Source organism: Quercus suber, unplaced genomic scaffold, assembly GCF_002906115.3.
Source record: "Quercus suber isolate HL8 unplaced genomic scaffold, Cork oak 2.0 scaffold_261, whole genome shotgun sequence".
NCBI classification, from domain to species: Eukaryota; Viridiplantae; Streptophyta; class Magnoliopsida; order Fagales; family Fagaceae; genus Quercus; species Quercus suber.
Genome location: NW_027069717.1, coordinates 80,348 through 103,883, shown reverse-complemented (window position 1 = coordinate 103,883; position 23,536 = coordinate 80,348). Strand labels below are relative to the sequence as shown.

Below are 23,536 nucleotides of genomic sequence, written 5' to 3'. Positions count from 1 at the left end.
GATTTGACTTTTGTTTTGGGGGGGGGGGCCATCCAACTTGAGTTCCAGCACGGACTGTTAATAACAATCGATATTTTCTTACAAGTTCAATAGTTTCTTCAAATTCCCAATTGATCGTGGGATTGGTCCTGTCAGGCCCTTGTTGTAAGATAGATCCCTATATGAAAGAAGCTAGTCAGGAATGCATTACTAAACTTACTGATCAAGTTACTACCAAATAAACATGAGGAATTGAGATTTTCATTTGATTTAGTTAGGACATTTTAAAAGAAAGTAAAATCTCCAATCATTGTTTTTGTGATATAGTCACCTAAATCGGCCATAGTGAGATCCACATCTCAATGACCATAAGGCTGGAGGCATGAGCAATACTCCCCATCAGGGATGACAATGGGGTGGGGCGGGGCGGGTCTGAAGGATGGGGTCTTCGTCTCCGCCTTGCATAGTTTTGTCTTGCCCTATCCTCACCCCACCCCGCATGACGGGGAAAATTTTCTCACCCCATCCTTGCCCCTTGGGGCCCTATCCCATCCCGTAAAACTTTACTTTTTGTTAATTTTCACTACAACTACTTTTTGTTAATTTTCACTACAACTAGTACAATTTTTTTAATGAAACCTATTTCATTAATAAAAATATACTTGAGATTACAACTAAATTTATCCCATAAAATCAAATCAATTTTTAGAAAAAATTGAATAATATATCTAAGTGTTTAACAAGACAATCATTAAAAAAAAAAAAAAATCTCATAATATAACACATCTATATCTATATCTATATATTACTAAAAGCTGAAGCGTGACATTTAATGTTGCTACACTCAAGTTGAGCCACATTAGCAGCCACGTCATCATTTTTTTTCTTTTCAATTTTTCTTATATATTTTTTAAACATTTTCTCATTTAAGGTGACTTAATTATTATTTAAAAATTAAAATATCTTTTAACCATTATTTTTATTATTAATTTTCCAAAACTCTCATTTCCTTTTACCTCTTCATCTTCCCACTACTTTCTACTTTAATATCATTCTTTCTCTACTTTTTTATCTTCCTTTATTTTGACTCTTCTTATTCTCAACTTAAAATAGACTTAAACAGCTTTTACTATAAATTTGACATTTTCTTTTTCATTCTATACATAGTTTTCTCACAAAAAAAAGGTTGCTTCTCTCTCTCTCTCTCTCTCTCTCTCTCTCTCTCGAAAATCCCAATAACCAGAGAACATCTTACCCCGCCCCCCACACAAAAAAAAAAAAAAAAAAAACTTCATCATATCCATGACTTCCATCATATCTTTATTCTCAAAATAAATGAATAACAGTATAACACCTTGATTTTGCATATAGAATGTTTTATCCTACAGTTGGCTATATTGGATAGCTTAAGTAACAATAGTGTATACATACCTATTGCTGCTAGCATTTACCACCAGCGTCACAGTGCATCTAAGCTTGATATCTTCTTTGGGTGTTAGCCAAGACATCATAACGCTTCTAAGCTACTTCAAAGATGTCACTCCAACAATGCAACTAAGCTTTTTCGTTGTGCCACGTTCAATTAGGCATCCAATGCAATTCCTCTTCCTACACAAGACCTGCAATAAAAAGGTAGTAACCAATGAACAAAACTCCCACTTCTGTAAGATATGAGAGGTGAATAGGAGAGGCTGATTCCCGGACTCAAACACAAGACCTATTGCTTTTGGTGGAAGGTACTTGCCATCGCACCAAGGCCCAACCTCTACCACAAGACCTGCAACAAATTGATAATTCTTAGTCCAATATTATGCAGATTTTTTAAATGTCAACCAAAACATATTTATGGAATTATACTGGCAACTTTGGGAGCAAGATCATTCTATTTGGGATAACCAAAGAGAGCAAGCTGAATTGCAACTGATCTGGGTTTTCGACAGCACCAACTCCCATGAATGAGTTGCAACTTGCAAACCTAAAAAGCAAGCAGCTTACAGTAAACAACACCTTAAAAGAAGAGGAGAAAAAGTAAAGAAGAAAGTCCAAATGACATGTCTCCATTTTTAATCCCCAACACATGGCGGCAGGTCCCAAAGGCCGCCATTATTCCCTCACTAATCACTAGTGTTCCACCAATATCACCCAATTATTGTCTAACATCACATACAAAGACAAAGACAAACAATCTGTTTCATATGGATGAACAAATATTGTCATGAGTAACTGTATTAGTGTCAAATCCTATACTAGTTCTCACTCTACATCCCAGAGGAAATCATTGAGCCTGCTAATACTGCCTGTTGGCCACCTTTTGGCACCCTAAGAAATATACCCCACACACACACACACACACACACGTATGTATCCATTATTATTCAAGAGAATTTAAGGCTAATCCTAAGAACAGAGCAATCTGTCATAATGTTGAGATCTATTTCAAGAGCTAGAATTCTTAGTAAATGTGTGTAGCTTCTATCAAGGGGAAAGTTTGACAAAATTGGATGAGATTTAAGAATTTTGTTGGTAGTCCTTGCACAATCACATAATGGACCTTCAAATCAAACCTGTACACAATGAAAGCTGATTTCTTACCAAAGGGGTGACAGATCATCAATCTCTACGTCATTATATTTTCTTTTTTGCTTTGGTTCTTGAAGAAGCATTGAGTCTTGTCATGAGGGAATATCATATGAATAGGGGGTGGCTGACAATTTAACGGACAAAAGATCCTGTAAGTCAAAGAAGGAAACAATCCTGTAGTAGTTAGGGAGAGCGAAACCATTTCTCCTACTTTACTTCCATAATAAAGGATAAATGTTATTCAGAACAAACTTTTTACGACATATTCTATGTTATAGTTTTCAACTAGAAGATATAAGTTTATCATACTGTTGAAAGGGGGGAAAGAAAAGGCAACTCCCAAATGCAAGACAATATGATAAAAGCATCATCATTATAATTTTCTTGACATGAGAATGCTAAAATACTACAGGAAGGCTAATGAGAGACCAGCCTATATAGAAAATAGTAATTACAGTGACAACTAGTGGGTATATTTTAACTTGTAAAGAACTACATTTTACATTAACCAATGGAATCTATCAATTGGCCTTTGTTTATAGAGACTCCAAGAGAGACTAAATGACTGCATTACTCATTCTATCTCGTGGAAGAAAACCATGCGGAAAGTTCTTGCCATGGCAAACAAAAATTTTATTTCACAATTCCTGACAGTGTACATGCTAGCTCCAAGAACAAATTGTTAAAGATTCCTCATTAATCAGCCATAATATTAGGGTAAATTTTATTTTTTGTCCCTCAAAAATGGGGCATGCATGATTTTGGTTCCTCAATTTTCAAGTGCTTTATTTTAGTTCTTCAATTTTTGAAAGGGTAACAATTTTGGTCATTCCATTAACTATGCATCCAAATTTTGGATCACTAACATCAGTAAAATTAGATGCAAAGTTGATGGCAGGACTAATTTGTTTCACTTTTGAAATTTGAGGGACTAAAACAAAGCACTTGAAAAATTGAGGGACCAAATCATGCATGACCCAAATTTGACGGACGCAAAATGCAATTATTTACCCCAATGTACAGAGAGAGAATGAGATAAATTATATGGCAATTTTTTTGGAAGTTCCATGGAACATCTTCAGACACCTAATGTTTATAATGCATGTATCCCAATTATTGCTGTCCAATTTTTCAAACACATGACTACCCAACTTTAAAGGTGTTAATAGCAAAGCCTGTTCCTAGCTTCCAATTTTGTGGCTAGTCAGCTTTTCTTGGCAGAAGAACAAGCAATAGCACTGGCCCTGCCTATTGCCTAATGAGTCTAGTTAGTTAAAACAAAGTGTTGGTTGCATAGACACCCCATTTATGAAGCCTCAGTGGAACAAGGAGTCACAGGTTGATCTCTGTTTCTTCGAATAGAATGAAAGCCACCAAAAAAGGGACCCAAAAGAAAGGCCATGGCAAATTGACAACCAGTGGACTGTGGTCAACCCCCATCACATGGAACTTTGAACAAAAAAAAGATAAAGTGAATAAAACATTAACCATCAAAGTTGTAAGCAAGGCCAATGCAGTTAAGTAGTTTAGTGTGTACAAATTACATTTAATCAGACTATGATTTAATTTTTCTAAGCACCGGAATAAATTTACAGGGAGTAATATAACATTAGCTGCAGAATTACTTGTGATAATCTAACAAAAGGCGTTCTGTAAAGTCCTTGTCATGACACTAGGTCATATGAGTCAAACTAAAGTAATGTCATTTAAGCACCAATGTAGTAGGAGAAAGATTAATAATCTTAACCAAATACTCAGTATCCCCCACAAATTTCTCCGTTAGCTTTCATTTCAAATTGTTAAAATCAAGCAAGAGAGCATACAGATGCCTATTAAAGGCACCCACATTGATATCTTATCTACAAATTTTCAGCAATGCATTTACTCAACCTAACTAGAGTAGCATCAAAACAGTTATATCTTTCCCATTGGAGAAGGTTTCTGGATTTAGATATAAAGCAGGTTGTTGCACTTGCTCAATACTGTGATAATATTGATCTACTAGACACAATAGCAGGTCAAATTAAAAGAACGACAACTAGAGAAAAAAGAATGTCATAGATGAAACCCAGAATTCACGTACTAAGATTCCGACTTGCGTGTAAGTTACAAACATATTGCCTGCAGAGTTTTTACTTTATTTTTTGGATAATGAGTCGGATTTATTAATGAAATAGGTTATGCAAGCCCACGATGATGATAATTCTGTAACCCAAAACAAGTTTTTTTTTTACTCATAATAAGAGTGAACAGCACAGACGCTGCTACCTTTTAATTTCCATTACATCCTGTCACCCCTTGACCTCCTAGAGAGATTGGAATAAATAAGATCCAAGTAAGAACTGACTTCCTCCAATTCCTAATCATGAAAACATATTATGAAACCTCACATTCCAGAACTGATCATCCCCCTCCCTGGCAATCCAGGACTGAATGAATTGTAACATTCTGATCAGAGAACCAGCAGAGCAGGATACAACTCCTTCAAAGATTGACTCCCACACCACACATCATGCCAAAACCGCAGACAATGGTCATCTCAAACCTCAAAAGAGACAAACTAGCAAAGTGCTCCAACCCACCTTAATATTCCTCCACAAGTTGCACCCATGAGAAACCCTAACTAAACCCAAAGTCCAACCACCCCATTCCTCCCCATATTTTGTGGCAATAGCTCATCTCCACTGATATATTACCAATTCTTCCAAAAGCTTAACTATTAGAAAATGGTCAATTTAATTACTTAACCATAATTCTAACACTTCTCTTCACATGTGGGCCTAAACTCCCCCTTATAAATGGGGCCCAACATGTTGAATTTTTATCATTTTAAATTGGAGGTAGAGTGACGACAGGGATCGAACTCAGGATCTCTTATTCCAATACCGTGATATATTACTGATTTTTCCTATAACTTAAGCTATTAGGAAATGGTGAAGTTAATCGCTTAACCATAATTCTAACATCAACAAATGAGTTACTTCATTCCCAAACAGCCATAATCATTAAGTAAAAGTATTGTTCCTTTAACCTACTTGAAACACAAAAAGTTACGGCAAAGACAAGAACACCAAGAAGACAAACTTGAAATTTGTATCCCTCCATCACTACATGACTTTGCCAATAGATCATCCCAGTAAAGAGTCCAATAGTTTATTTTTTATTTTTTTATTTTTAGAGATAATTACAATATGCTGCTAACCCCGCAACTCGAACTCTTTCTTCTCAAACCCCCAAGCACTTTGTGCATGGGGAGGTGCTAATTCAAAACAAAGGAACAGCCACATTTTCTGAAAGCTTTGGAAAATATTTTAATTTATAGAATCAGAATTTGAATCTCTCCTCCTAACCCATAACAATGTCAAAAGATAATTCTAGTAATGAGTAAAAAATTAGGATAACAAATATAGGATAAAGAAACAACGATTTAGAATTTTTTTAATAACATGCACATCCATAGATATATTTTCTAGGAAGACTGTCCAATTGGGCTTGTTAGGTTTATTCTTTTATGCAATAAAAATCCCTTTCAACAATTTAAGCTGAATAAACTAGGTCCTTTCTTTTGGGCCATAATATGAATATGAACAAAAATCAATTTTATCATAAAGCTCTCCACTGTAACAAATAAAACAGAAAGTTCTTTTGAAAAAAAAAAAGATCAGTACTGATGTTCCACCAAGGAACATCTGATGCACTTTTTTTAACTAGATAACCTTAAGGAAGTATAGCAGCCATCAATGCATAAGAAAAGTGGTTCACCTGTGAGTCCATCAACTTGAAGCAACTGCCACAACTAAAAGCTTCCCAGATGTGCCTAGTTTTCTTTGGATATGCCTAAAGTTATTTGGCAAAATCTTCCAATCACATGCATCACCAGATGGAATGTTAGATATGAAATGTATGGACAGCAAAAACTATACTGAGTCACTGTCCATTGAATCAGATTGACCATGGTACTAATATGCTTCTCAGTATAAGGCTTATTAGTCCAAAACACTGGACACTTACAACAAGGGGATTCACATGGCAATTTCTTAGACCTTGATCCAAATAGGATACCACTTATCCTAATAGGATAACACTTGAAAAACTTATGCAAATCATCAATGTAACAGACGAACTGACCAAATTTTTGATTTAAGCTTCCTTGCTTCACTTGTATACCCCGAATTACGAAGACCGTCGAGGACAGCACGTTGGGTAGACTTGAGTATTTTCATGCCATTTTTTAAGCAAGAGAGTAAAAGCTTGGATGCAGAACGGAATCTCCGTGCCCTACAAAGGTTGTGCACCAAGGACGTGTAGGTAAAAGAATCCTTAATCTCCATAGATTCAAACAATTTCATTGCACAATCAATCTGACCAGCTTTACACAACCCATCAATCATGCAGTTGAGGGCAACCAAGTTTGAATCAAAGCCCATAGTATTCATGTAACTCAAATGTTGTTGAGCCCCTTCAATATTACCGGCCTTGCACAATCCATCAATAATAATTGTGTGAGTATACCTGTCACATTCCAAACCCCCTTTCTCTATCTCATCCAACAACTTAAAGGCAGCTTCCAACTTACCTTCTTTACAATAAAGATTAATTAGGGTATTATAAGACACTAAATCGAGCACGATGCCATTCCTGATCATCTGCTCCATGCAATCATTTGCCTCTTTTATCTTGCCCATCTTAACTAAAGCACTAATGGCAGTGCAGTATGCAAAGCCATCATACATATGGCCTTCACTCTTCATCTCTGACAAGATCTCAAGCCCTAGTTCAAACTGCCTAGATCTAAAGCAGCGTTTCATAACTGTAGTATAAGTTATGGCATTTGGTTTAAGACCTGATTCCCCAAGTTCCTTGAGGACACTCCTTGCAGCCCCTAATCTGTCTGCCTTGCAAAGCCCGTTAATTAGAATATTATAAGTCTCTAATTTGGGGACAAATCCATGACGTTGTAAATTTCTAAATAAACCAAGGGCATTATCCATGTATCCATTTCTACAAAGGCCATTGATCATGATGTTAAATGTAGTTGGACAGGGAGAAAGATTGCTAAGTATGATATCCCGGAAAACCCTATAAGCTTCATCCGGTTTTCCTAATTTAAAGAAGCAATGCATCAAAGTGTTGTAACTCCATACATCAGGATGTATACCTGATTGAAGCATTTCTTCAAATATATCCAACGATTGTGATAATAAGCAATTCCTGGCGGCACCAGCTAACAAAGAATTGTATGTAATGACATCTGGACTTATACCAGCTTCTCTCATTCTAGGAAGAATAGTATAAGCTGTATCCATGCTGACAAAACGACAATATGCATCAATCAGTGTATTGTAAGTTACCACATCTGGGAGAACCCCTAATCTTATACCATCAATTATAACTGCTTCAGCCTTTTCCAATTGCCTGGATTTACAAAATCCAGCTATACTAATATTCAACAACCTAGTTGACAATCTACAAACCATTATTTACATCACCCCAGGTAACTACCATTGAAACCTGCAAATCAGAAATAAGATGTATAAGTGAAATTCCATCACATATTTGATTTTTAAGTTCATAATAAATCAACCAAAGAATATAAAAAAAATCAGTCTCCAAATTCTTAAGCAAAATACTCCACTTCCCCATGACTTCATAAGATTTTATCGCATTAACAAGCAGTTGGCGCAAAACTGAAGAAGTGCAAATAGTACTGCCCCAACTATATTTATATTAGAAAAACTGAATTCAGGACAAATATGCCAATATGTGTTCTCTACAAATTGCCAATAACCTTTAGTTTTAGGTCAAATGCCACATCCTAGTGTTTCCAGAGGAGATATTGACGTAGGACAACCACACAATATTATGGGGAAGATTAAACAACAAAAAAACAAAGGATAAATCCTAGAGTCAGCACCAAGCAAAATTGGAGTCGACACCAAGCAAAACTGGAGTTGGCACTAACATAAAAGAAACACACGTTTATTCTTATTCTTTTTTTTTTTGATAGGTAAGAAAGTAACATTATTACTAGAATAGAAAAAAAGAAACAAAAAGTTCACGGTAGTGAACAAAAAACCACAATGACAAAAAGAAATAAAGGAATCAACATCCTATTCTAAGAGACAAAAGAAAATCAGGAATAGTAGAACAATCCGAAAAACCCCAACACCGAGACCAATTGAAGAGAGTCCGCTGGCACAAATCTAACAACTGAGCCATTGATTTCTTAGATGGCACAAATCTAAAGGACGCTAGTGCCACTAGGAAGAAAGAACTCAGATGGGACTATTGGGTTACCTCTAATATTGGGTTGATGGACTGGCTGTTTGTTGCAACAGTGGTGGTCTTGTGATGGCTGTGGGCAGCAGCTTTGGGACGAAAGGGTGAGATTGGCATTAATGAATTCTTGCAGAACTGATCTGGTGGAGTGGGTTGGCTATGCAGTACTCTGAGACAGAGGAGGAACTCGAACTGGCCAGGCTTGAAGAGTTGGGTGCTTTGTTTCCATGGTGTTTTTTTTTTTTTTTTGGTCTGGATTTTCTGTTTCGGTAGAAAATATGGATGTGGATGGATTTTGATTATGGTGATGTTGGTATTGCAGAATTCAGTGGTGGCTAGTCTTTCTGGCAGTGGAAAACACAATGGTCATTTTTTTATTTATTCTCTCTTTCTTTCTTTCTTTTGGTGGCAGATGTGGTTGGGATGCTTTTGTCAATGGTGGCGAGATGGTATTGGCAGGATTTTTGTGGGGCTTTCCAGTGGTGATAAGAAGACAACAGTGATTGGAATTTCTAATGGGTTGGTTAACAGTGGCTTTGTGACAGTGGTTCAACAGATTTTTTATATTTTTTTCTTCTGGTTCTGGATTGACTGCAGTGGTGCTTCAAACAGATTGGTGTTTGCTCTGATACCAAAAATGATGCAATAGGATTCAAAGGCTGGAAAATAAAGGGATACTAGTTGCTAACCCGTGCAATGCACAGGTTTATGAATTATCTCTTCTTTTAAGTAGTTTTACTATGAACATGTGAGTTCCAGTTTATAGAACGTTTTAGAGTCCTTTTTTTTTTCTTGGTATAATAGCATCCATAAAATTGCTAGTAAGAAACATTAAATAACTGAATCACTTGCACATGTAATATGGTTCAAACTAATACAAAGTTAGAACAGCTGTCTTTGTTGTTTACTCTAATGAACAAATAATTATAAAGCTGGTATTTCATTTTGAACATAAGTTAATAGTAAATTTTCACCTTATAAAAAAACACAAAACAAATAATTAGGAAAAAAAAATGATCTTCAAAAGAGAATCACATATTTCAATCTTTATCTAAGTAGATAACTTGAAATTTCTCTTTGGATTCTCCTCTTTGTTTTGGTGCCTCCATTTGACCATTCACTTTCACCTTTGATTGAAGATGGAAATTCCTACATAGGCTTTCTTTGGCTCTAGCTCTAGGACTCGCTTAGACATACACATATATACATATATAAATATTCAAACTAAATGATATGCTTTTAAGATCTTAGGATAATAGGATCTAAGACATAAAAATCCATCTACAAAATATGCATGCAAATTTTTTTGTGTGTGTGTGTGTGTATACACAAATTTTCTCACCCTAAACTCAAATGAAAATAATTAAAGATTCTAGAATCTTTAACTGCTTTTCCAATGATATAACCATAGCCCTCGAAACAACTTGGATGCAAGTTACAACTACCTTGGTTGGGATTTCAAACGGTGTTATTTGGTAAGTTTCAATTTTAAGTGGTAAGTTTCAATTTTGAGTGAGACTTTTTGTCAAACACGTGGAGTACATATTCTAAATGGGAATGAAAAGAAAGTTTTACAGCATGAATACACCCAAAAAATGCACCTAAATTGAGCACACTACAACTAAACATTGACAAAAAACTTCAAAACAATCCAAAACGAAATTTAAGAAACATTAGTTGAAGTTGAAAAAGCAATCCCTTGTACCTTTTCCCTGTATAGTAGCAACTTTAAAGAAATTAGGAAAGTAGACACATATTTTGTATTTGATTGTAACCCATGACTTGAAAGAAATTTTATGTAACAATGATCATAGAATTAGATATGACCGAAGCTGAATTCTTTACAACTTCGATCTTTCCCAACAATTCACAAGAGGGTATATCAATAGTTATAAAAGATGTTGTCTCTATAGAGAATCATCCAGAATGTCACTGTTATGCACAAACAAACTGCTATTTAGCAATCCCTTTGCTAAAGTTTAAAGGATCAAATCTAGGCAAAGTAGAAAGCAAACATTGAATCTTTTGCTGAAGAGAAAACAAAATGGAGAAGATTCTAGGAAGGATGGTAACTTGGCAAATTAGTGCCAATTACTGATGCTACAGTCAAAGAGTATAAAGATCACATCACTTGTGACATCAAAAGACTTATCTTTGTCTCTCTCTCACACTCGCTGGTAGTTTTTTTTTTTTTTTAAACAAACAATAAGGATTTATTAACTGAGACCCAGATCAAACATCTATCAGGCACTATAACTGAAATTTATAAAACCCTAACTTTAAATTAAACGGATTAAATTTGGAATGAAAAGAATTTGGAGAATTACCAGAAAATAATAAATAGGGACAAGCACCAATGTAAGAATGCAAAGCACAATATAAAAGAATTCTGAAAGTTAGATAGAGATTCAAATAACAATGAATGAATTAGAGAGAGAGAATGGGTACCCGTAGCAATAGAAGGGGAGGCGTTTGAAGGGGGGTGCGGGCTCTTTGGATTAGGCGCCACCCCAATCATTTCCCTACTTATCTGATCAGCTCTACCTCTGATCACTTACTACTTTCTCATCTGAGTTTCGGACTTTGATTTTGGGGAAAGGAGAGGGTTTTGATTTTTGGGTTCCTGAGAAGAGAGAGTTATGGGTTTTAGTTGTAGTTTTTAGTAGAGAATTGGGTTTTGTTTTGGGGTAGAAAGAGTTTTTTTTTTTAATATATTTGCTGATGTGGAAAGTGTGGGAGCTCCAAATCCTATGTGGCAAGCTCTAAATAAGTAAAAAAAAGTCAAATATTGGTCGTAGGCTTCGGTTTTATAGTATATATAGATATAGATGACCTAGGTGTCCGCACCTAGGCTTGGCTTGGAGTCAGCACCAAGTGGGACAACCACTAGGAGTCAGCACCTAAGGCAAAACTAGAGTGCGCCAAACCAAAGAGACTAAAATGCCATTAATTCATTCATCAAAATATCAACTATCTCACAAAAGGAGTACAATACTTTGCTTATAAAGGATTGCTAAACCCTAGTTCTAATTGGCGTAAGAAACCCTAATTGCCTGATTACAAAAATAACACTGCTTCCAAATATTAAAAATACTTATAGCCTAGTAAATGACTAGGACCTAAAACATAAAAATACAATTGACTTGCAAACATAAATAATATTAAATGAAAATCTTCTTGCATCTCCCGCATTAGATATCCAGGGTTCAACTCCCCCCTCCCCTAATCTATACAAATCAATACAAAGCCATTTATTCATCCACAAACATAACAGGATTTCTTACAAATCCAGCTAAAGTTTTGGGTTTTTTTTTTTTTTTTTGATAAGTCAGTTTTGGCCCCAAGGGGAGGCAGAAGGGAAAAGCTAAAGTTACGGTATTTGAGAGAAACCCATTGGGATATGGTGCTAATCTACTGAAAATGCCACATTTTATTTTAAAAAGTAAAATAAAATAAAATCAAGAAATTATGAAAAATGTGATAGGACTGTGAGCAGTCAGAGAGACTAATTGCTAATTTACTCAAAGGGAACTAAATGGATTAGATAGATATGATGGGATCATTAACAGTTGGATAAATAACTGAATCAATACTAACACTGTCCCCCGACTAATAACCATGCCTTGTGAAAGCCCCCCAAAAAAATTACTTTGTTTAGCAGCTAGGGAAGACTGTTAATCAACTCTGGAGTGACTACAAGGCCAAGTATGGCAACTACGGGTTCCAGTTAAGTGCTTACTGAATTGAAATTAATAAATTTAAAAAAGTTGTATCCTCCATCAATGATTGCTTTAAATGGCTTTCCTGGAATGTTCACTTGAAGCCTACTAGATTGATCAACAATGACGCATTCCATATACAAATTTACAAGTACATATGCAAGTTAAGAATCTATATTTTAGGCTAATCTGTTAGCTCACACTTGAATATGGCATTTCATAGGGTTACCCTGTATAAAGTTGTAAAAAACTAGACTCGGATAGTGTACCTTGTGTTTAGTGTCATTTAGGATTCCACCGCCAATCTTAGTTACTTATTTTTCCCCCCCACAAGTCAGTAATAAAAAAGCACATACATTCATTGGATTCTAACTTTTTCTTTAAAAAAAATCACATATAACTGAATCAACCAAAGCACTTTCAAATGTTCCATTCTGCATGTTTCTTTGACTCAGAACTGCAAGCAAATCCTACCCATTTGAAGAGCAGGCCATTCATCATGATAGCTTAGGCGCGCACACACACCCAAAAAAAGAAGAAGCTACTTTTATGCTCACTACGCTAATAACTGTAGGAGAACATGTGATGACAACAAGGGTTTGCTTCAAAAAAAAAAAAAAAAAAAGTAATAATAATAAAAATTTTATAAAAAATTTAGAGATGTAATGAATAATGGCACAGCCCCTTCAGTAATTGAGAACACAAGTCCTGGTCAATTTCACTATATTAACCTGTTCCACTAATATCCAAAGTAAATGTTTACCTCCACATCATGCGCTTCATCTGCATCCATCAAGTCCTGCTCTTTTCTTGGATTTAGAGGAAATGGATCCTTAAGAATTTCGATTTTGGTCAACTGGTAATCACCCGCACCAGAAACATGAACCTGAAGTGAAGGAAAATGAGACAACCAAGTAGAAAAGTCACCAGGGGCAAGTAAATGGCTGCTCTAGTTACCAGCTGATTCACTGAGAGGCTATGAGCACGCAAGTAGCCAGTGAGGAGCATTGTACATTTTTCTAAATTGCCATCATCAACCACCATATCAACCTACAATGCATCAATGAACAGAATAATTAATCAAAAAAAGTAACTAATATTTTCATATGAAGTATAGCACTTAAATCATTCTTCTTATCTTTTTTTGTCTTTCCTTTTCAATGAGTGTAAGGTAACTCCTCTACAAAGCAACTATTTGAGATTGAGACAATAAAATCTATCTTGTTCCCTACTGGTGCTACCTCTAAGTGAAGTCAATGTTAGTGAAAACATAATAGAAAGAAACTAGCACCGTTTGAGCCATGATGTAAGGCCGTTGATTTCTCCAGTGAGGAACAATAAGCCTCTGCTCCTTGCTATGCCAGATGAACTGCAAAATAACATCAATATGTGAGAAAAAATGCATATCAAGATCTAGTTCCATTTAATTTTGCATGATTAGATTTATCAAAAAAAAAATATATATATATATATATATATATATATGATTAAGACTTAGTGCTGGTAATGGCAGCTCAAGATAAATAATCAAGACAATCACCTTGTGCAAATCATCCTTTGTATCTGCAGGATAAAACTTACAGTCCTCAGGAAATTCTGAAGCAAGTTTAGACATACAAATGTTCTTCGAGTCTTGTCTTTTCTTCAGCTCAGTAGGTAGGTCCTAGAGGCAATAAAGAGAATTTCTTTTTTCTTTCATGTCAAGTAATGGAAAAACTAATTTATATTCCCAAAATTTTCATAACTATTCAATGAACATCAACAAGAACATACACGAATCAGCACAAAAGTGCTTGGCAAACCAATAGACCTAAACACAGAAAGGCACTGACTTCCAAATGAATCAATATAGCAAGAAGGGCTCTCTTCACATGAAGAACTCGCTGAGGCCACAAAGGCAATCAGATCAGCTACCTACCATTCAAACCATTCCCATGTGTTAAAAAATAAATATAGTAGAAGCTCCTAAAAACTGGAAAAAATAGGAAAAGGTACACAGGTCCTGGACATACCTTAACCATTTCCATACATGATAGCAAATCCCCATAAGGTGCTTTCAATACCTAGAGCATATAACTTCCATTAGATATTTACAAGTTCACAATTCAGTCTGGTATGGCAGTCATAATTTCAGAAGAATAACCCTTCATTCGGAATCATATACAAGAAAATACTAATGAAGTGTACATATATGAAAATACAAACATGCATATACGCTCTAGCCAACTTGATTGGTAATTAACTGCTTAACATGAAACCAAAAAAAAAAATTCCATCGTAGCACCCTTCACACAGCAAATCTTCCTCCTGCATTTTGTTGGAAAAAATTACTTACCGTAGTTCTCAGCTTATACTCAGAAGAAGCAACTGTTGAAAAAGCAGCCCAGCACCTTGTTTAGATAACAAGGACAGAAGATCCGCAGCAAGTGAATCTACATTTACAGCAGCAGAAAGCCCAAAAAGAACCTGAAATTGAAACAAGTTAGAATAGAAAGAAGAATAAACAGGGCAAAAATACAGTTACAACTTATAAGTTTATACTAAAATGACAATTCACCAAACTTTTTTTTTTTCATGACATGGAACCCCACCAAGGCAGGGCCCTGACCCACCCCTAGGGAGTAAACCATGGATACACAACCCCACCTGCGAGAACCACGTATCATGTAGGCTACAGCTCATCCCAAGCCTCCAACTACTAGGCAGCACCCTAACGGGTGACAATTCACCAAGCTTACAGACTACAGAGTATAAATTGATTTCTTTTTTTTTTTTTCCAAAATAAATAATAGAGGAAGAACATACTAAAAACATGTAGAACAATGCATATAAAGGGAAAAATATTTATGATGGTATAAAATATTAATCATACATACAACACTAAATACTCACAATAACACGGGGAGGGCTTGTTGATCCACTAGTAGCCCTTTTCTCTTTCAACAGGGCCGCCTTTTTCTGCTCCCGTACCTACCAATTCAATGTAGCATTAATAAGAAATTGGGTAAACAATGTGATGAGAAAGAGCGAGAGTATCAAACTAAATATTAATTACCATTCTGTTATGCTGAAGTCGAGCAGCCCTAGCACCCTTGGCAACATTGCCCCCGGATTTGGAAATCCTGCTCTTATCTAAACCACCAATAATTTATATCAAATAAATAAACTTGGAGCCGAATGAGCACGAGAAAATCCAAGAAATCAAGTTGGCAAGTACACACAATGACATAAAGGTTTTCCCATTTTTCTTTCTATCATAACACAATAAAACAACTATTTCTCTTTCTCTCATGAGCAATCGGTTTTAGTCACTAACAGACTTAAAATGGAAACTTTAATTTTCTTAAACACTTAAAAAGTGAGTGATTTTAAGTCCCTAACAAACTAAAAATGATCCCTTTAGTCCCCTTATAAAATGATGACAAATCAATATTTTAGTTTGAGCAAGTCATATAAAAAAGATCACATTTTAAACTTCAAGAACTAAAATTTCTCTTGTGCTACCAACAATACAATAATATTGATTAAAGCCATTTGGAAAATTAAAGAAGCAATGAAAACCAAAGAAAATTAAAAGAGCAACAATACACAAGTGGAAAAATGAAAAAAATAAAATAAAAGAAGAGAGAAAGAGTAAACCTTTGAGGTCGGTTCTATGAAGGTTACGGGAAGATTTGGAAGAGAAGCGAGACTTGTGGGACTTGTTCACCTGAACCCTCGAGCCTCCCATGCTTGATACCACCACCAACCAAACCAACCGCAATAACTGTACGTTGAAACCACGCCTATTTGCTTATGCGTCGTCGTTTTCGCGGTTAGAGGAGAAGAGAGAGCAAAATAGCTGCAATGCTATGCAAACATGGAAGAGAAGAGAAGAGACAGAGACAGAGACAGAGAAGAGGGCTTCCAGGGTTTTGTTTAAATGGATGTATAATTTGGAAATTAACTAAAAACCTAAGGGTAGCTTTGGTAATTTTCCTTCATTTATTTTCTGAACCTAAAATAATAGTAGCAGCAATAATAATAAAAAAGTGCGCAAATTGGGCTGAAAATGGGCTTTTTTTCCATAGAAAGCCCACACCAGTGTCCAAGAAAGTCACAGTTCAGTGCCTCTCTCACTCTCTCCCTCTGCTTCGATCTTGATTTATTAGGAGGAGAAGGCATACGAAGTAAGGTTGTGGAATCTGAATGATTTGGGGGTGAGATTCTCCCCCATTAAAGATTGAACCTTCACTAATTTTTATTATGCTGTACACATTCAATTATATTTCATGTTCTTTGTAGAAAGTACTTGTATTTATAATATAAAAAAAAAAAATAAAAAAGATGTGGTTTGTAGAGCACATTGCAGGTCACTTCTAAAATTATTATTGTCTGATGATTTATACTTTGCTTTTTTGTTATGCAGGTTCTGTTGGTCAAAATCTTTGAACAAGTGCCTATGTCTGGGAAATCTGCTTTGCAGTTTTCATTTCAACTTCTGGCTTGGTACTGTTTTCATTTCTGATTGGGGAATATGCAGGTTGGTAGTGCTACTAACCATTTTACTTTTACAGCTTTTACTTGTGAGTTTATATGTTTGTGAACAGTATGAGTTTTTTTTTTTTTTTTAATTTTAAATTTAATTTTAAATTTGATGTTTACCTGCTAATTGTATGGAACACTCATCTATGGGTACACACTGAAGGATTTCTATGTCAAAGTCTGGCCTTTATATTTTCAAGAATTGGTCATGCATTATTTAATATGCAGCTTTCTTTTTCTTTTCTTTTTTTCTTTTTTTTTTTGGTAGAAAATATGCAGCTTTCATGTAAGCTGCGTTTGCTTCGATTCTGGAAATGCTTTAAAAAATTTCCCTGATTGATGCTCTTTAATTTTAGNATTATCTTTCCCCCCCCCCCCCCAAAAAAAAAAAGAAGAAAAAACTTGATATAACAGGTTTTCACTTTATTCTACTCATCAACAGATTTTAGGGGATATTTTTGCATTTGTAAGCCACACCGAAAATCAACCAAACCAAACAATCCACTGCTGGTTTCAGTTCTGCATCCCTTTTAGGGTCAATATCAAACACTTCATTTGTTGGATGAGTAAAAGAGAAGATTTTAATACTTTCAAAAGAAATGTCTGACACTTGGCTTGGTCATAAGAGTCCAGATATAGACAGACCAATCAATTATTTTGCTCTCTCCAGTTAATGGTAGTACATGGCCTTGGTTTCTTGGAGGGGGAGGCCTATTTCGATCATCAGAGTTAAGAATAAATCATACCCAGTTAAAATGATCTTCTTCAAGATTATCCGATCTGGGTCAACACTTTTCAATGACCCAACAGCAGCAACAGAAGGTGCAGCACCCCCCTCAGCACTCTTCAGGACTATCAAGGGAAGAGGAGGAAAAGAAATTGGGCCATAAATAGAAGCTACAGAAAAACGCCCTGCATGAAGAAACCTCTCCATCTTGTGCTTGTCTGAATTAATGTTGTCACTAGAGAATATAGGCCTGCAAAGTGATGGGATATGACCATAAAACTTCAATAATATCAATAGATGCTACAGTGAACGGCAGTACAAAACACTACCTAGCAACAAACTGGCGAAAACCAACATGGAATACAAACTCCTCTTTGGATTTAATAGGAGCACTGTATGTGTCATGCTTCTTTATGCTGCAAAACGTAGAGAAACATAGATAATTCATGAAACGGATATCAAAATAGACTACACAGAACCAAAGAAGTAAGAAACTGCTAAATATACCTAAAATGCAGCACAGACATTTTGGACTCATGTTGCAAAAGACCACTCACTATAACAGGCACTGTCTTTATCAGTGAGCATAATTTACAAGCAACATTATTTGGTACTTCCTTTATATGCAACCTTACATATGAGCTAGCTGGAATACAGTCATCCCTGTTTTCTTGCTCCATATCTAAAGCTTTAGCAAGAACGTGTTTCTGCGTTCTTGCAAAATTATCAAATGCAAAAATTCTGGCATATTCTGGAGGTAGAGATTCCTGATATTTATTAAAAAGAAATTTAGTAGAGTTCTTGATATTCAGAGACAGTGTAGAGTATCACAGAATCATAAGAAAGTTACCTTGGGGTCCCAGGAGGAAGTCCTAAAGGACTTGAGGCCTCTATACTTGGCAAAGCGTTTTCTAGCAGGAATATCTAATGGTGTATCCACTTCATCCGGATATTCTGAAAGAACAACAATCCATGAAAGAAAATAAAAAATCATCAACTAGAAGCCTCAAAAAAGCTTATTCCCAAAAGAACTATGTTTCAATTATCAAATATACTAATATCTCATTCATCTGGAGCAAGTAGACAACCATTCTATCACAAGTTTATATGAGTGCACGTTAATCCACTCCTAGTCAATAGTGAGTGGTACAGGCCAGCTATTTCCCCCAACTTCTTTTCGTTTTGTATGATCTTTTTTGTTCTTTTTTGGCTAGGAATATATATCAACTAAGCCACTGATTAAAGCTCAAACACCAAGGATCAATTTGATCCAGTGGAGCAAAATAAAACAAAGAAATGGAATAGTCTTACTGCAACAGAAAAGATATTATCAAACAGAGTGAAATCTATATTTTGAAATGATTTGGTTTTATAAATAAAATAAAAATATAAAAATCAGTTTTAGAATGGTATTGGGTAAGTGAAAGATAATTCCTAATACTTCCTAAGAAATCAATTTTAACACACAAAATAAAGAAAAAAAAATAAAGAGAAAGAAAACTGAAGGTAAGTAGGCCTGTTCGCTTTTCAAGAGTAATTCAATTGCTTAAAGCATTCACTCCCTTGATACTGTACAGTTCGCTAGCCATAAAGCATGACACTGATCACTAGAAATTTCAAGAAGTACTAATAAATGCTCAGGTAAAGAGATAAGTACCCTCATCTTCAGCATGTGCATTTTTAATCTTTTGAATCTCATCCTCTATCTGTTCCCTCGTTAGGTTCTCTCCATCCTGCATTACAAAAGAGTATTTTGCATTCAATCCAATAAAGAGTACTTGATTTCCTTGATTCCTGTAATTTTTTTACTTGAATTGTTGACCCCTTGTACACTCCCAGTGTACTAGGCTGTTCCTTTTTTGATATCAATAAAACTTATTACTTATAAAAAATAAAAAAATAAAGAGTATTTTGCATTCTGTGAATCTGCAAGGGAAAAAAATCATGATAGAAAAGTTCACAGCGCACTATATAAAGGAAGATAAATTCCTGCTTTAATTTCCAGGGGTCAGCTCTGATGGACTCTTCATTCTGTCTATAGTGAAAAGACAATTCCTTTACTTTTTTGGCCAGAGATCAAAATAGAAAAATACTGTGTGGTTTGCACCTTAATTGTTTCAAATGGTTAAATGACACTAAAGAGACCCAATTGCAAATAAAAAACTCACCATCATCATTGAATCGACATCGGTTTCTTCATCTGAGTCCTTCAAGTTTAAGGAACGTTGGTCATCATCAAGGTCTAGATTATTGGTGCCCTCTTGATCAGGAAAATCACTCTCTTGTTTATCCAATACCATCCCATCATCAGCTTCATCATTACTATCTAAATCCTCCTCATCTGTATCATCCACAATCCAAGCAGCCTGTGATATATGAATAAGGCCTGTGAGTCTACTACTAACAAATTCACATGAAGTACATATCTGGTAATGAGAGATGTTAAAGAAATGTAGTTAAAACATAGGGCTTCCAAACATTGTATATGGGCATGAATTCATGCATACCTGGTATTCTGATGTGCCTCGAGGAAGAGTTCTCTTTCTCAACCTTTTTTGCTTTTGATTTTTATCAGCCTCAGCCATTTCTGCCTCTGTTGGCCATGTCTGATAAAAAAGAACCATGTCATCAATGGCAATTGTAACAAGAAAATTCCCAGCACTCCCGCAAACAGAAGAAACTGACATGGATGACTAACATAATTTTCTTTCCCCGTTTTTGGGGTGGTGGTTGAAGGAGGGGGGGGGGGGGTGGAATTTCATTACAACTATGAAGAAAAAAAAATCAAATTAGGGATGAACTCTCTCTCTCTCTCACACACACATTTCAATACAAATCCTTCAAGAAAGAAACCCTCAGCCTCTTTTATTTTAAATCTAAGAGATGAACTTAAAACATAATTAAGCACCCAAGGAAATATGTAGATCCATAGATAAGCATATAGTGTTCTATGGAAGATGCATGAATACAAAGCCAATAATAACAGCATAAGATAATCACGTTGGATAAACCACAACTTCCAAATCATAAGGTTAACCAAGTTTGATATACTTGATTAATAGAACTATGGTTTCATATTAATGCAAGTTACCTGTTCTCCATCAAGAGGATCAGGAATGTTTTCAACAAGTAAAGGCTCTTGTTTCTCTGGGTCAGGAGCCAAAGAACGAATAACCTGAAATAGTTCAAATAAAATAGAAAAGAAATAGGACTACATCAGCCATTTAGATATATTAACCCATCCCCATGTGAGTGCAAGTAGTCAAACATATCAAAAGTAATATGAATTACAGACAATGAAATTCATTGTGTCATCACCATCAAAATTTTAGTACATTTTAGTACATTCAAAATAAACCTGTAGTCTGACATAACTAACTATGAAACTGAGATAAACCTTTAGCTGTCAATCTAACAAACCTAAACCATTGGAAGCTTGCTTAGATTAGAATCATTTTTTACTTTCTAAAATACTCCATCATTCCGCTGAAACTAACAAAAAGTAGAATCAATATGATAATTCAGCTTGAATGAGTTTAACTAGTGTAAATATTTACATGTCAACTTGGAGAGCTCAAGGCTACCATCAAGTAAATTGCAATGTATAACTTGCAATCAGAAAAAGAGTAGTTTAATTGAGGTAACAGAAATTTAATCCTCTGGTTAAATATAGGATAAGCAATAATAATAACTCTAAAAAATGTTAATTGAATAAATTATTTTGAGAAAAGCTTAAACTTCTTCATCCTTTATTCTCTCTCAGTCCTCTCATATTCCTCTCTTCATCTCCTCCTAGAGAGGGGGAAAATGATCAAATTTAATATGCTCCACCTATATACCCTTCTTAACCTCTAGAGAGCCACATTATATTAGAGATGTAATGAATAATGGCACAGCCCCTTCAGTAATTGAGAACACAAGTCCTGGTCAATTTCACTATATTAACCTGTTCCACTAATATCCAAAGTAAATGTTTACCTCCACATCATGCGCTTCATCTGCATCCATCAAGTCCTGCTCTTTTCTTGGATTTAGAGGAAATGGATCCTTAAGAATTTCGATTTTGGTCAACTGGTAATCACCCGCACCAGAAACATGAACCTGAAGTGAAGGAAAATGAGACAACCAAGTAGAAAAGTCACCAGGGGCAAGTAAATGGCTGCTCTAGTTACCAGCTGATTCACTGAGAGGCTATGAGCACGCAAGTAGCCAGTGAGGAGCATTGTACATTTTTCTAAATTGCCATCATCAACCACCATATCAACCTACAATGCATCAATGAACAGAATAATTAATCAAAAAAAGTAACTAATATTTTCATATGAAGTATAGCACTTAAATCATTCTTCTTATCTTTTTTTGTCTTTCCTTTTCAATGAGTGTAAGGTAACTCCTCTACAAAGCAACTATTTGAGATTGAGACAATAAAATCTATCTTGTTCCCTACTGGTGCTACCTCTAAGTGAAGTCAATGTTAGTGAAAACATAATAGAAAGAAACTAGCACCGTTTGAGCCATGATGTAAGGCCGTTGATTTCTCCAGTGAGGAACAATAAGCCTCTGCTCCTTGCTATGCCAGATGAACTGCAAAATAACATCAATATGTGAGAAAAAATGCATATCAAGATCTAGTTCCATTTAATTTTGCATGATTAGATTTATCAAAAAAAAATATATATATATATATATATATATATATGATTAAGACTTAGTGCTGGTAATGGCAGCTCAAGATAAATAATCAAGACAATCACCTTGTGCAAATCATCCTTTGTATCTGCAGGATAAAACTTACAGTCCTCAGGAAATTCTGAAGCAAGTTTAGACATACAAATGTTCTTCGAGTCTTGTCTTTTCTTCAGCTCAGTAGGTAGGTCCTAGAGGCAATAAAGAGAATTTCTTTTTTCTTTCATGTCAAGTAATGGAAAAACTAATTTATATTCCCAAAATTTTCATAACTATTCAATGAACATCAACAAGAACATTTGGGGGGGGGGGGGTAAAGATACTTATATGATTCTATACTTATTAAAAAAAAAATAATGTTGTAAAATTACTAAATCATCCAAAATAACAACAAATTTCTGTTAGACAGAAACAAATTTAGTAGTTGATACCAAGTTGACTTCTGCTGGTGAGGCGTTAAACCCTACCTTCACAATTGGGTTGGTTTGTTTCAACCTGAAGTCATCTTGGTCCAATGCTGCAGATGTGGGTTTGGGATGGCCAGCTCTTGGCGATGTTGATAATTTATTCATGAGAAGTTTATAATTATATTTCCACATTGGAATTGGTTTATAGTTTGAAATCCTCATAAGAATACCCCGTATTGAATTCTACCTGAAATTAATCTATACATCGTTAGGCACTGGTTGGAATGAAAATTTTATTGTTTTTTTTTTTTTGGTGGTGATCAAGAACTGAAACTGTAGTTGTTTAGTTCTTTCATGTATTTCAAAGAAATTTCTTGCACTTCTTTATTCTGTATGTCATCATTCAATGTTGCTCAATGCTATGACAAGAATACTTCCATTGCAATATTGCTCAATGCTCCTCCAACTTTACCTCAACTTTGTCCATAAAATTTAATTTATTAATGTCTGACTCTGCTTTATTGCACGCGTCATGATCAGATATGAATATTATTTTCTTAATACAATTACAAAGGAAATGGCATTGTATTCTTTTTCTTTTTTGATAAATAAATTCCCTAGAGGGTGTGATTAAT

At 35.2% G+C, this 23,536-nt stretch overlaps 3 protein-coding genes across 9 annotated transcripts; all 3 read right to left on the bottom strand.

The window, feature by feature from the left end:
* Positions 1-1,276: 1,276 nt before the first annotated feature.
* LOC111995840 (putative pentatricopeptide repeat-containing protein At4g17915) lies at positions 1,277-13,181 on the bottom strand. Of its 7 annotated transcripts, XM_065781264.1 has the most exons (5): positions 6,322-8,096; positions 2,572-2,708; positions 1,837-1,954; positions 1,697-1,756; positions 1,277-1,598 (listed from the first exon to the last, which is right to left on the bottom strand). In XM_065781264.1, exon 1 carries the CDS (start codon positions 8,034-8,036, stop codon positions 6,666-6,668), a length of 1,371 nt encoding a protein of 456 aa, XP_065637336.1. In that variant the 5' UTR covers positions 8,037-8,096; the 3' UTR covers positions 1,277-1,598; positions 1,697-1,756; positions 1,837-1,954; positions 2,572-2,708; positions 6,322-6,665. The 7 variants fall into 7 exon arrangements, with proteins under 7 accessions (XP_065637336.1, XP_065637333.1, XP_065637334.1 ...); XM_065781261.1 differs by lacking the exon at positions 1,837-1,954 and adding an exon at positions 11,287-13,181 and having other exon boundaries at positions 1,277-1,756; positions 6,322-8,070; XM_065781262.1 differs by having other exon boundaries at positions 1,277-1,756.
* Positions 13,182-13,296: 115 nt separating this feature from the next.
* Positions 13,297-16,477, bottom strand: LOC136070805 (uncharacterized). The gene is made up of 10 exons (XM_065781252.1): positions 16,197-16,477; positions 15,613-15,689; positions 15,450-15,527; positions 14,893-15,023; positions 14,570-14,620; positions 14,331-14,471; positions 14,098-14,220; positions 13,849-13,926; positions 13,515-13,607; positions 13,297-13,443 (listed from the first exon to the last, which is right to left on the bottom strand). Exons 5-10 carry the CDS (start codon positions 14,582-14,584, stop codon positions 13,297-13,299), a joined length of 597 nt encoding a protein of 198 aa, XP_065637324.1. The 5' UTR covers positions 14,585-14,620; positions 14,893-15,023; positions 15,450-15,527; positions 15,613-15,689; positions 16,197-16,477.
* Positions 16,478-17,736: 1,259 nt separating this feature from the next.
* Positions 17,737-22,706, bottom strand: LOC111995854 (uncharacterized). Its single transcript, XM_065781260.1, has 12 exons — positions 22,563-22,706; positions 22,315-22,392; positions 21,981-22,073; positions 21,787-21,909; positions 20,900-20,983; positions 20,316-20,414; positions 19,977-20,174; positions 19,466-19,541; positions 18,659-18,762; positions 18,316-18,575; positions 18,138-18,224; positions 17,737-18,058 (listed from the first exon to the last, which is right to left on the bottom strand). The coding sequence occupies exons 1-12, from the start codon at positions 22,635-22,637 to the stop codon at positions 17,752-17,754; spliced, it is 1,584 nt and encodes a 527-aa protein (XP_065637332.1). The 5' UTR covers positions 22,638-22,706; the 3' UTR covers positions 17,737-17,751.
* Between the last annotated feature and the right edge of the window lie 830 nt (positions 22,707-23,536).

Bases quoted from the DNA above. Each gene is read 5' to 3' on its own strand.
- LOC111995840 (XM_065781261.1), bottom strand. From the start codon at position 8,036: ATGGTTTGTAGATTGTCAACTAGGTTGTTGAATATTAGTATAGCTGGA.
- LOC136070805 (XM_065781252.1), bottom strand. The intron at 14,221-14,330 runs GTATGTTCTTGT...TATTGCCTCTAG, and splicing joins GCACTTTTGTGCTGATTCGT to GACCTACCTACTGAGCTGAA. The intron at 13,927-14,097 runs GTGATTGTCTTG...GTTATTTTGCAG, and splicing joins CAAAGGATGATTTGCACAAG to TTCATCTGGCATAGCAAGGA.
- LOC111995854 (XM_065781260.1), bottom strand. From the start codon at position 22,637: ATGTCTAAACTTGCTTCAGAATTTCCTGAGGACTGTAAGTTTTATCCT. The intron at 22,393-22,562 runs GTGATTGTCTTG...GTTATTTTGCAG, and splicing joins CAAAGGATGATTTGCACAAG to TTCATCTGGCATAGCAAGGA. The intron at 22,074-22,314 runs GTGCTAGTTTCT...GATGCATTGTAG, and splicing joins CTTACATCATGGCTCAAACG to GTTGATATGGTGGTTGATGA.